Below are 13,254 nucleotides of genomic sequence, written 5' to 3'. Positions count from 1 at the left end.
CCCAGGCACCCAATAGGCAGGGGCTGCTCTGGCAGGAACTGGGAGCCAGTTCAGGGCTGAGAGCTGCTTCAGCTGGGCTGCAGACGCCGCCTACCTCGGATCCCGGGTAGTTGGTTAACTGGTTAAATGTTAGATCAAACTAAAATTTAACTGGTTAACTGAAATTTTATATCCCTAATGTCCACTGCATGTATATGAATTTAATTTTAAAAGCAAATAACTGGGATACATTTCCTTCATATTTCTCAGTATTAACTAATGCTAACAACTGAATAGTTTCTTACCAAAACGGATGACTCTTGCTTGACCTCAATTTGCTTCTTTGAAGTTGGAACAGCTCCAAGTTCATTTTCTTGCTGTTTGACCAAACAATTTAAAAGAACAATCATTGTAAATGTAAATTATGATTGCATATTTGCAAAACACAAAAAACAAACAAAATAACCCCCAAAACACCCCACATCTTGGGTATATACTTTAATAATGCATTGTTTAATAAAACCACTGCCCCTATTTTGTTGAGATTATTTTCTGATACTAAAAACTAAAATGTTTTTCGTTAAGAGTTCATAATTCCTAAAATCCTTGCAAGTAACTATTATGAAAATTGCTGGAAATTTTCAGGTGAATGAAAATTATTTTCCTATTTTAAATTACATCCCAGAGTTCAGGAAATAACTAAATGTAATTATCAATTTGGGAGCAATCTTAGGATCAAGGTTAGTCTCCTTACTGTCTGTAGTTAAAAAGGGGAAGCAGATTATGACGTCTCACAATTTTGCTCAATAGCTAATAACTTCCTCTAAGGCTTTTCTGTTTTCCTATGACAGTGTGTTGATGTCGTACATGATGTTTGCTATGAAGAAAATCAGGTGGGGAAAGTGCTAGTATTAACTCAATGTTTCCTAAATTGTTCACTTAAGAAGTGACCCAAAGAATCAGAGTAGATCAAAATTTTGCTTTTTATCTAAAGCACCTTGTCATTTTTGGCTCAATACTATACATTTTCTTTCACACCAGAAAACTAAAGCCTTGTCTAAACTTTTGCCTTTGCCATGTAGAAATAGGACAAGTGGTTGTCAAAACAGAAAAGGATCTGGCACAAGAACTAGTGCTCCACTCTTGGGCACATCCTCAAAAAGTTGTGTATTGAGCCTGAAGGTGACTTAGGACCTCCATGACCTTGACCCTGGTCTGAGTTGGGGTGAGGCTAGTGCCACCAGTGATTCCGGCCTCTGCACCTGGATGAGTCCTGCCTGGGCTGACCAGAATAGGAGCAGCAGAGTCCGTCTCTGGGGTGCAGGGGATTCCAGAAATTTGAAGGTCACCATAGAATCTTTCAGGCTGTGCAGGCAAGACTCCATATTCTCCACAAAGAGCCCAGAACAGTCAAAGAAGAGGACTTGCAAGGTTATCTGGACTTCTGCAGGAATGCCCAAGATTTGCAGTCACATGCTCCTCCTCGTAGTGATACCAATAACCATTATAGGGGTGGCTGAGTCGGTGGCCACTTGAAGGGAAGTTCTCGTGAAAAGCTTGCCCGACGATGAACTCCTGGCAAGTGTCAACAGGAAGGAGCGCTTGTAAATTGGCAAGAGCCCTCCACTTCTAAAAAGTTAAACGAGTAGTGGCTCAACAGAGTTTGCTGATTAGCCACCCGCAGTTATAAGGCCCCCGTAAAATACATCTTAAACACAAAAAGGTCTAGTTTGTTTGCGTCGTTTGATTTGGGCCTGGGTTGTCCCTGGCTTTCCTTATGGTTTACAGCAGCCACTACAAGAGATCTCAGCTACAGGTGTGTGACTAGGTGATCCCCACTGATGGGGAACAAAGTAACAGTGTTCAGCTCCCTTAGCTGTAGGGGATTTGGATGCCGGGGTTTGCCACAATTCCTCAGAGTGTTAGTTTCTATAATTTTTAATGAACGGGAGGGGCAACTCTGGAAGGACCCTCTGGGGCAAAGATATCCACCACAGAGTCTGCATTAGAGATGTGATTACTTCCCTAATCGAATAGTCGATAGATTTTTTGTCTACTATTCGATTAGTCGACGATAGTAAGCAGTTGCGGTGCTCAGTTTGGCTCATGCGGATTCATAGCAAAACCTCTCTACATGCAGTTCTGCGTTGTAAAGCCCAGAGAAGCTGCTGTGCAGTCGCTAGCTCAGCCCCTGCTCCACATCCCTAGTCTGCATCCTCGATAATTTTCTCCATTTGCAAGGCAAGGTTCTCAGCCACCTGTCTCAAGAGGTCCCGGTGGCCGCTGATATCCAAAGTGGGTAGCATAGTGTCTGAGGTACCAGCCGCAGCCTCATCCAAGGATGAGGATGAGGCGGCCTGTAAGGCAGGGACTTCCTGGGCCTCCCATTCCCCAGACGGAGATTCTGGGGCCACCTGGCTTTCTGAGATCTCCAGTGCCAGTGAAGGTGCTGAAGGAAAAGTTTGTGCAGGTGCTGCACGCACCAAGGGGGGAACCTTTGAGCTGGACCTTACAGCGCTGAAGGGGACCTTGGTGCCAGACTTGGCACTGCAGAAACAGATACGTGCTCCCCATCATCTTGAGAATGACATCTGGAAAGGGCTGATGAGGGAGTGTGGGGGAGAAGCCTCACAGTACTAACATGATGGTACAATGAGGGCCTTGCGCTTGGTGGTAGGTCCACGAGGTCCAAAAGATGCACTGAACTGGCAGTTGCCACTGATGTTGCCAAGGCAGCACTGGTACTAGTGCGTCCCGAGGGCCGCAGTGCTGGGCACAGTGGCGAGAGTGGGAATGGTGCCTGCTCTGTCTCAACATTAAAGAGTCCTCCTCAGAGTCTGATTAGAGGTCAGAACCCGACCATGACAGTGCCAGGGCCGACTGTGCCGGGGAACGGGACTATGGTGATATAAATTGGTGATATATCATCAGGGGCTTTTCTGGTGCTGTCCAGGTTGTGATGCCAACAGCACCGAGGCAGAGCCACCTGAGACGGTATCAGCCACTGTGCTGGAGCTGGGGTCCCCATCGAAGGTTGTGTTGGCACTGGGTCCAGCACTGGCACTGAAGCCAAGTCCTGCTAAGATGAGGACTGTGTCATCATGGTAATCATGTCCTTGGTGGTCTCAAAAGGTATCAGGTGTGGAGAGAGAATCCAATTCCTCCTCCAAGATCTCCTGAGCAGGGAAGACAAGGCACACTGGACTCGACAAGCCCTGTAGTGGGGCCAGAGTCGATGGTGCTAAGGCTTTCAGGTGCCTGTCTTATAGGAAGCTTCCTCGAAGACCTGACTTTATCCATTTTCCTCTTCTTATGTGGCACTGTGGAAGGAGAATGGTGCCACAAGCTCGAACTTGCCTGTAGTGATGAGTGGTGCCGAAGGTCCTTCAGCGCCTCCTTGTGCGGCAACGAGGGGTCCTGCATTGAGGCTGGTGCATTGCTCACTGCTGGAGCAGGCGTTGTCTCTGGCGTGGACTCAGACCAGAGAGCTGCCTCCACAAGTAGGAGATTCAGGCAATGACTTCTTTCTTTTTCAGTGCAAGGCCTAAAGCTCCTGCAAATAGGGCACTTATCTGTTTGATGGCCCTCTCCAAGGCACTTAAGGCAGGAAGAAAATGGAGTGCCCTTGAGCATAGGCTTCCCACAATCCTCTCATGCCATAAACCACTAAGACTTCAGAATGCTCCAGTGACGGAAACCATAAAGTGCAGGGAAACCCCTCAAAACTCTAACTAAAATTAAACTACCTTAACAACTAACAATAGATATTGAAGCACATGCAATGCAAGAGGCTAGGCAGCTCCAACATCTCTCACTGGCGGTAAGAAGGAACTGAGAGGATGTGAGGGGGTGGTGTCAGCAATCTTATACCATGCCTTGAAGGCATTATGCTAGGGAGTTCCAAAGCCAACCCAACAAGAACCGCTCAGGGGAAGAAACTCAGACGATCATGCACATAGTGCGTGCACACAACTACTGGAAAGAACATGAGCAATCACACAAAGAAAAAACTTTTTTAAAAAAAATATTCAGATTGCAGATTTACTGTGGCATCCCAACAAACACTGATATGGAGTCAACACAGAAAGAGCATATTTGGGGGTAAAAAAATAGGACAGCACTTTACTTAAGAAAAAACATCTGTGACAGAGGCATATTTCCAAAGGGGGGAAAAAAAAAAGTCACAGGAGTTGTTCACATTCAACCAAACAGTTTCAGATACTCATTTAACTCTAAAACCTGTAAGGTTTGCTAAAATATTTATACTGCTATATATTTATAACTCATGAAAAATATTAAAGAAATTAACCCCATAGCAGATCAGACTTCTGTCTATGCAGCTTACATGACTCTGTTTCACATATGGGCTTTACCTATTTGAGAGCTACTAGGTGAGCATGCTAAGAATACATAATCATCTGATAGGGATGTTAAGAAGCTAATAATTTGTTAATCATGTAGTTAACAAAAATTTTGACAACTACACAAATAATCAATAAGGGGTAGTTCTTCAACCACTCAATCCCAGCTCCTGCTGGTCTGGCAACTACCTCTGATGCAGCTCTGCACTAGAAGCACATGTACTGCAGAGCCACAATGGGAGCTGATGCCCGGTCCTGGCACTAAGAGCCAGGGTGGCTCAGTCATTGCTCGTGCCGGGACCCTCACTGTGGCTCTACACTATAAGCACTAAGAGCCAGCGCGAGGGTTGATACTGGTCCCACTTATTGGTTAATTGTTTAGTCGACTACACTGTTACTTCCATAGATCTGACAACATACCATCTTGCTGACACACAATACACAGGTACAGACATTCTGTCTCTATAGGAGCTTGACACAGTTTCTCCTGAGAACTCAGGAGTGTAACAATTAACAATAATAACTGCACACACTACCCAAAGAATGTTCTCCTCAGGACAGAAAAGACTTGGTTGTCCCTCTTACAAAGGTTGTATTCTGTTAGCAAGAGCAAACAGACAGCTTCGAAAAGAAAATATGAAGGGTAAATAACTGACACTGGTATAAAGTTACAAAGTGCCTCCATCTGGGGAAATGTACTCTGAAAATGATACAGGATAGTGACTCCTGCAGAGCAGGGAAGTTTAAATATAAACACATTCATCAAAAGTTTACATATAAAAAGCAATAGGTATAGTTTGGGGATTGTAACAGCATGAGAGCTAATATAATGCATGCAAACTGCTCAAAGCTGGTATCTGATCTTAAGCTGTATCAGACTCTGTGCTGACAGTGTAATCTTGCAAGATGCTACAAGTGCTCCTCCAGTCAAGCTGCAATTTGCATAACAAGTGATTAATAAAGAACATTACTTACAGATATTCTATTGGCTTCTTCTTCAATCCTTTCCTCTTTGGCTTCCAAACGTCTTTTTTTCTGCATATTGGCTCCATGCACCTCATCATGATCACCCATTTCAGCTTCCCAATCCAGCTCTTCGCTCCCAAACACAAGTTCTAGTGTAGCTGCATCCTCAACTAAATCACCTAACACTTTTCTTTTCTTTGATGCAGGCTTTTCACTAGAAACATTTTTAGTAACAGTTTTATCTTTTTCTGATTTGCTACTTTCCATTGCAAACTTTAGGCCTGTGTCTTTAGGCAAAAGGTTTGCTTTCAGGTCCAAAGTACATTGTTCCTTTTGAGTTTGTTCCACTTTACTTTTCCACATCAAGGAAGTTGTGGGTTGGGTCTGACTGCAAAGATGAGATGACTTTTCCTCCATCTTGGCCAGTTTAGGTGCAGATGTTTCTCCCTCTTCAATCCTTTCCCTTAGCCAGAAAGAAACAAACAATTTTTCAACATGATAAACTCATTAAGTGAACAATGATTGAATATGAACCCAAATATCAAAAGTAATGATTTTCTTAATTTTGATTTTGTAATGTTGCCCAGAAATTTGTGTTTCAAGTGCACTGTGCTTGGTACATTTTGGGTATCCATGGAACTTTGTTAGAGATGAACAACCTGCACGAGCATTGCATGATACAAGTGGGATTTAAGACAATTTGTATTTATATGCCACAACTGATGATTTCCTGCATTATTCAGATTGTACTAGTGGGATCAGAATCTGAGCAATCTTAGTACAAAGTTTTCTGTTTGGGAAAACAGTTTCCCAGAAATGGCTAGTTTAAAATAAAAAATGAATAGAGGAATTCACTTTATGCAATAAAAGTTTTTCTTAGTGAGGTACCAGTAGTAAATTCTACTTTGGGAATAAAATGCATTCCCTTCAATATAAAACAAATTACTTTCTAAAATAAAAATAGCATCATTTGACAATATGAAAAAATACCTAGAACATTTTTTTTTCTGTGAACATACCTTTTCTTTGGAGCTGCCTGGAAATAATTTGTAATGGAGTTAGACTCTCGCTGTGAAGTTCTCTCTCTAATTCTATTAGTTCCTAAAATTTTAGAGGGAGAGAGGGGTTGACTTTTTAGGTCAATCCCGGACATTCTATGCACCCTGTGTAATGCGGTCTCTGAGTTTACAATGCCACTTGTGCTGGGAGTCTCCTTTACAGTGGTTATATTCTGTGAATACATTTTGTCTCTTCGATCCATTTTGGGAGTGCTGTCTCTGTCTTCTCCACCTGTCTCCATACTACATAAAGGGGGCAAAAAAATTACTATGTAAACATACAGGCAGTTATTGCAAAGACAACATACACATAACAGAGCACCACAGTAATGCAGCTGTACCTGTGGTAAACAATAAACATATATGGAAGTTTAATACTAATACCTGCTATAACTAAATAATATAATCATGAAATTGCTTTCGAATTCTGAACATGATAAAATAGATCCAATCAGATCTGCTGCATCACCAATATTCAATATTCTGACACTCTAGTGCCCTAGCTGGTACTCTTAATATACCCTATCACTTCAAAGTGAAAATTGGACCACTGTGGATAAAGACCACATTTTACCTTTGCAAGTTATGTTGTGCCACATCAAATGCTGAGCCCCGTGGATTATGGCAAAGCTATAATTAGTTCAAATTTCCTGTGTCATGATGAACAGTCTTGTTTATATACATCAACTTAGGAAACTATTTTTATGTGTACTTTACCATGTGTCCGTCAGTTCTTCTGATTCTGTGTCAGCTACGTATGCCTTGCTATCACTTGTAGCAACGGGCATTATGGTCTCATCGACAGTTGAACTCTGAGAAAGGGTTGCATGCGGAATAGCTGATCCTAGAGTAACCAGCTGTTTAGCTGTAAGTTGAATATATTGAACAATTTAAAGAGTTAGTATTTTTCCTGTGGCTCTGTGCATGTATAAGTCAGTATTACAATAATATTTCTGTTAATTGATCATGTGAAAATTTTGCTGATGATGCTTGTGTAATGTAAGGTTTTTTTGTTTTTTTTTTTTAAATAAAAAGCTAAAGCCACACAGATTTAATAGTTAACATGCAACTTCAAGAACCAAAGCTTTGGTCTTTCTTGGTCAAAAATCCCACTGAAATGAAAGCCAATGAAAGTTTTTTTTTTTTTTTTTGAGTAATGATGGACTAGAATTTGGGCACACAGAATTTTTATCAGTATAATAAACACTTTAATATTAAAGTATCAATGGTATAGCGCAAGACTCAGCAGTGCAGATTATAAAACATTCAAAGAACAAGAAATATAAACAAATTATGTGGCAGTTACTTTTTCAAGTTATTCAGGGCACCTCAGGATTACTACTATTTAACTCACATCTAAAGTACAAGAACAGCTACTGTACTATGACAGAATATTCTGGCTAAAGAAGTAGTTTATTCTTAATCCCCACCCCCTGGCTGGTCAATGACTGACTTATGTCATGAAGCAGGGTTTACAATCCTCATGCATTTGTATCCAAATGTAAATTATCCATATAAATATATATATTTTTTAATCCTACTAATTGTTTGCTTTTAATGACAACAAGTGCTGCAAACTAGGAAATTATTTCCTTTATTCAGTTTTACAGTTTTTGAATCTCGTTTTAACCAGATGTCCTTTTATTATCTATGTGAGATGATAATAAGGAACACCTGGTTTACATAGTGAATCTGATTTGTTACTTCACTCTTATGTCCTCACTTAATCACTTCATTGCTGAATGAATCTCTCTCTCTTCACATAAGCAGTTTTCCAAGCCTGTAAATCATTTTTGCTGCCCCTTTCCATTTCTGCTTTAGCTTTTTTCTGATGAGCTAACCAGAATTCAACATGGTATTCAAGGTGGGAGCATATCATCAATTTTTTATAATGGTATTATATTTTCAGTATTTTTCTCTTCTAGAACCTCTTTTTTTAGGGTCGGAGGAGAATGGGAAGGTAGAATGAGGATTTGCTGCAATTGCACAATGAGCTGTCTAAAGTCATGTGCAGGTCTCTTTAGCACGCGGTTACACTTCAATTGTTTTGCTTTGTACTGTTGTGAAAAACAAGTTGACACATGCTTGCCTACAGTGCATGGTACTGAAGATAAGCAGTGTTTAATGACCTGGGAACTCTAGAACTTGCTTCCTCCATTAGTTTTGAGTCTGATGACTGTCATGGTCTGGAACAAAGTCCATTTACTCAAGCATTTGCCTGACGGATGAAGACTATGTCTCTCTATGTAACAGACTGTAGGACAAAACTCAATAGGGTTTTTTGATATTCAATTTATTTTGTATTGTTTTTAAAATAATTTATGCACATATGCCCAGAGACAGATGGGTGCTGTTTTTAAAGAAACATTACCATCAACCTACAAATCCTATTAGGCTATGCCAGTTTTGTGCACCCCACTTTCCCGCCTGAACTTCTTGTTTCAAAGGGTAATGACGTTAAGTGAAAATAAGGAACTGCATTATAAATCCATTTATTTCTTATTCTTTTTATGTTCTACTATTCATCTTTTATCTGCTCTGCATGGCTGTTCTCACTGCAAGGCTGCAGGATAGCACGGAATAAGCAGCTTACATATCTATTATTCTTGTGTACCATTTAAAATATGGTTTCAAAACATTATTTTAAAATGTTTCTGTATATTTTCTGCACAATGTATCTGCTTTTAAGTCAGTCAGTCTGCTTTTTTCTTTACATTTATACATATGATCATCTTTGATGCAAGAATTACAAAAACATTAAAGCAAAAATACTATATGAGAAAAAGAAAAGAACATTTATTTAAGAAGCATATTTATGCCTGAAAAGATATTTGGCCACTAGCTATTACTTGACCTTTTTGTATACTACATATTTATTTATTCGTTTGCTTAAACTACCATAATCAATCCTGGCTAGGACTCCTAGATGCTATGGTAATATGAATAATAAATACTACCCTCCTCCCAAAGTAACGAAGTTTATAAAAATTACTTGTTCCAGGCTGGTTTTGAGGATTGCAGTATCTTTCCATAGACATAAAAATAACTGCTAATCCAATTTCTGCTTCCGGAATGGTTCTGAGATTCTTGCTATTAAAAATAAAAGTTTTAGAAAATGAAATACCAAAGATCAACACTTTTATATTCAAATACTCTGTTCTTTTATCCAAACATGCTTCTCAAAAGGTAATAAGGTAATAAAATGCTTCATGCACCAAGAGCAGGCTTAAAAGTAGGTGAGAACTTTAATGTTGACAGTACACTTTTCTCTTCTTTATCTCAGTTGAGATCTGGATAGCTCTTTTTCATGCACACAGCCTCCCATTAAACAAGAGAGTTTATCTGGTTTTCTTTTCCAAATGGGGGATCTATGGGCCTAAACACTATTATGCTATTAGTCTCAGTTAAAGTTTTATTTTTATTACCAGTTATCCTCTATAAAAACATTGACACAGCCTTGGCTTCTGGGACCTTATTTGTATTTTAGAGTAAGAGTTTATTTGGAAGGTAGTTCCTATTCATCTATTGAGAAATAAAGATGTTAAAAAAAGTTAACTGATTAAATGTTAGCACTTAACTAGTTAATAGTTTAACTTAGGGCCTGCTGTCACAGCTAAGAGGTTCTTCTGACAATCCCTCCAGGACCGTGGGGTACCACCAGCCCCTCCATGGCCAGAGCTGCTCTGGTCCGGCGCAGCTGGTCCTTGCCGGAATTTACCAGCAAGGCCCAGTTAATTGGTAAGCAAAGCAATAAGCCTCGTGCTTACTGGTTAACCATTTAACATCCCTATTGAAAAATGCACTTGAATCTATTTAATCAATAGATTCTCTCTCCTATTTCTCACAATCCTTTTATTCTTAGTTTTTTTTTAAAAAAAAGCGATAGAACCTAATATGTCCTTGACTTCCCTTTTGATATTGTAAACAGTAGGTCAAGGGAAAAATAAACTGATACTAATCGAATAAAGTCCAATCATGATTCATCTGCATGTTCTTACACAAAATTCTCCAAGACAACAATCCTTCCTTTCCCCAAAAGTTTTAATCAATATTTCATTAAATTACTATAAATAATCCCCCCTCAATCAGTACACAAAGAACGCAATGAAATTACTGCTAAAATTCTACAATGTCTATTGAAGTAAAAGAACGTGTTTCACCTTTGTAGCGTAGTCATAATGGAATCAATCCAATTTCTCACAGAGTCTGACACTGCGACCTGCGAGTTTGTTAATCCTGCATCAACAACACAAGCTTCAGGAGCTACCAGTAAAGAAGTTTCTTTTCTTCTTTCTGTCAACAGTTTTGCTTCTCCCCCGCCAAGAATAATGGCTGGACTCAGTTTCTTATGCTAAAAATCAGTAAAGAAAATGCAAGTTAATGAACAGACTAAATTTAATCAGATCCATAATTTTTTTTTTTATTGAAGCAATAATACAGTTAAACCTCTCTGGCCAAACCACGGATGGCATTAGACAAGGGAGCCCCAGTGGGTGGGAGCTGGGGCCAGCTCAGAATCGAGAGGCAGAGGGGCTGGCAGAGATCTACGGCACAGCTGCAGTGGGCCTGGTCATCTGACTCAGGCTCATGAGGCTAAAAATGGATGTTCAGCCATTTAGGATTGGGTTGCCAACATCCTTACACAGCAGTTTTTCTGTCCCACAGAACAAGCCCAAGTCAGCTGATCTAGACCAGCTGCCAATTTTTTATCCCCCTGTAAGATCTGGCAACTGACGTCTGAAATGGACACTCATGTCTGTTTCACCACTGCTAGTGAATAGTTCCCAAAAGCAGTAGTACAACTGACAAGAACATTCATTTCACTCAGCAGCTGCCAGGTCTGAGGGAAAATATTGTATTTCAAAAACACCACTTGACAGTGTTCCCAATGAGAATTTTCTTCTGGATCTTCTGTTAGTGAGAACACAAAACCAAAGTTCAAATTCTGACATTTCTCACAAATTGTAAACCCTGAGCTTCAGCTAGCTCTATGTATATGTGCTTACATGCACAAGCAAATACTAACAGTGAAAATGACTATTCAAATCTCCATTAAGTATGTTTGGCATAATGGAAACAACATCAAGAGAGACAACTGCAATTTTTCTGATTCCTGCATTCCCACCAGATGCCATCATGTGTTCATTAGTGTTTCTCTCATTAGACCTTCTCTCAAACTGGGCCTTGATTCTGTAAAGAGATTAAATGAAACCTTGTCTTTTCTGTGCAGAAATCAGTTATTTCTGTACAAATTCACATGGGATAAGGATCTTCACTAGTCCCTTTGCCGGACTAGTGCCTTAAACACTATGGTTATGTCTAGACTACATTCCTCTTTCGAAAGAGGGATGTAAATTTAGATCAAAAGTGCAAATGAAGCGTAGATTTAAATATCCCGCACTTCATTTGCATATTCATGTCTGATCGCTGTTTCGAAAAAGGGTATTTCGAAAGTGAAACCGCAGTCTAGACATGGTATTTTGAAAAAAAAAAAAAACCTTTTTCCAAAGATCCTTTATTCCTCATTTTTTCAGGCGTACGGTTTCTGTTGATAAGTTAATATGACTATCTGTTCAATCAAAATCAGATTCAACAGAAACTTCAACTTCTGTGGCAGGCCTACACAAGAGTCTCACTACGTATTATATACATTCTGAATTATCAGGATTTAAATACACTATCAACATACAATGTGTAACAAACAAAACACATTTCATATGTTTTGTTTCAAAGTATCTTTTAAATACTTTAATCAATGTTGTTGTCTTGTACATAGTTGAAACCCAGAGACCAGTTACCTGTTTAGCACTTAGGAACAGAAAGGTTTTGCCTCCGAAGATCGTATTTCTTTCTTGACGCATAGACAGATCCAATTTTTCTGTACCAATAGCGGGCTCATCAACTGGAGGATAAAAACTACAAAGATGGGGAAACAAAGTAATAACACTCAGATGCACATGTTTTATGCAGCTGTTTACTGTGATTTATTTCTACTTTGTTTAGTTCAGAAGACATCTCTGAAGGCAGGACATCAGACGATACTGTAATTATTTTCTGCTGTTATAACTACCTATAAAATAGACAAAGGAGGGATTGGATCTTTCCAGTAATTTATAACAGTACATGGAGATTCTCGTATCTGAATCAGTGACCTGAGGCAGAGATTTTCAAATTCAATGGAGCTGGGTATCTCGTTCTGAGAATCCTTTGATAACCCTCACCTAAATCTGGCACAGGTCAAATGTACTTGAGTTATTACCATCACTAATGGCTTGGGGATCTAGTGCCAATTCTACTAAAGTAATAACCACATCATCATAACTATTATCATGCTAAATATGTTATTAGCAATCTCACAGAAGCCCAGGTCTCAAGGATCCCTGCACAACTTACTCACTACTATAGATGATCCTTCTAAACCAGGTTAAGGAATGTATATTGGAAAAGAGAGGAAAAGCATGCACTCACCCTGTCTGTGCTACACCTCTTCAACTAAACAGTCTGCGCGCACTCACACTCTCACTCTCTCTCTCTCTCTCTCTCTCTCTCAACGAAGAGGTTATTTACCTAGTGCAATAACAGATTCTTTGAGAGATGGGTGTCGCTGTGGGTGCTCTAATGTAGGTGAATCTGCACCTGTGTGTTTTCAAGCAGATTTTTTTTAGTGGCAGTGCCTGGCTGAGTTGCATATGTGCTGGCCCTGCTTTGTGCCATCTGTTGCAGTTACATAGCATGATGTCACCAACTCCTTGCCCCTGGTTCCTCCCCTATCACAATTTCTAGAATAAAAATACCAAAGCAGAGAGAAGGGTGCCTAGTAGAGCACCAACAGAGACAGCCATCTCAAAGAACACCAGTTACTGCACAGGGTGAACGACCTCTTCTTCAAG

At 39.9% G+C, this 13,254-nt stretch overlaps 1 protein-coding gene across 2 annotated transcripts in view; it reads right to left on the bottom strand.

Annotated features, from left to right (window-relative positions):
- The window catches only part of NBN (nibrin), a 52,292-nt gene that overhangs the window by 11,762 nt on the left and 27,276 nt on the right, over positions 1-13,254 (bottom strand). For both annotated transcript variants that reach the window (XM_075920420.1, XM_075920421.1), the window contains 7 exons: positions 12,163-12,280; positions 10,525-10,715; positions 9,357-9,454; positions 7,082-7,229; positions 6,326-6,607; positions 5,316-5,769; positions 285-356 (listed from right to left, as the gene is read on the bottom strand). In XM_075920420.1, coding sequence (XP_075776535.1) covers positions 285-356; positions 5,316-5,769; positions 6,326-6,607; positions 7,082-7,229; positions 9,357-9,454; positions 10,525-10,715; positions 12,163-12,280 — 1,363 coding nt within the window. The remainder of the gene's footprint in view (positions 1-284; positions 357-5,315; positions 5,770-6,325; positions 6,608-7,081; positions 7,230-9,356; positions 9,455-10,524; positions 10,716-12,162; positions 12,281-13,254) is intronic.

Source organism: Pelodiscus sinensis, chromosome 2 (genome assembly GCF_049634645.1).
Source record: "Pelodiscus sinensis isolate JC-2024 chromosome 2, ASM4963464v1, whole genome shotgun sequence".
In the NCBI taxonomy this organism is placed as follows: Eukaryota; Metazoa; Chordata; order Testudines; family Trionychidae; genus Pelodiscus; species Pelodiscus sinensis.
The sequence above is the reverse complement of the archived record's forward strand: the minus strand, read 5'-3'. Positions and strand labels throughout refer to the sequence as shown.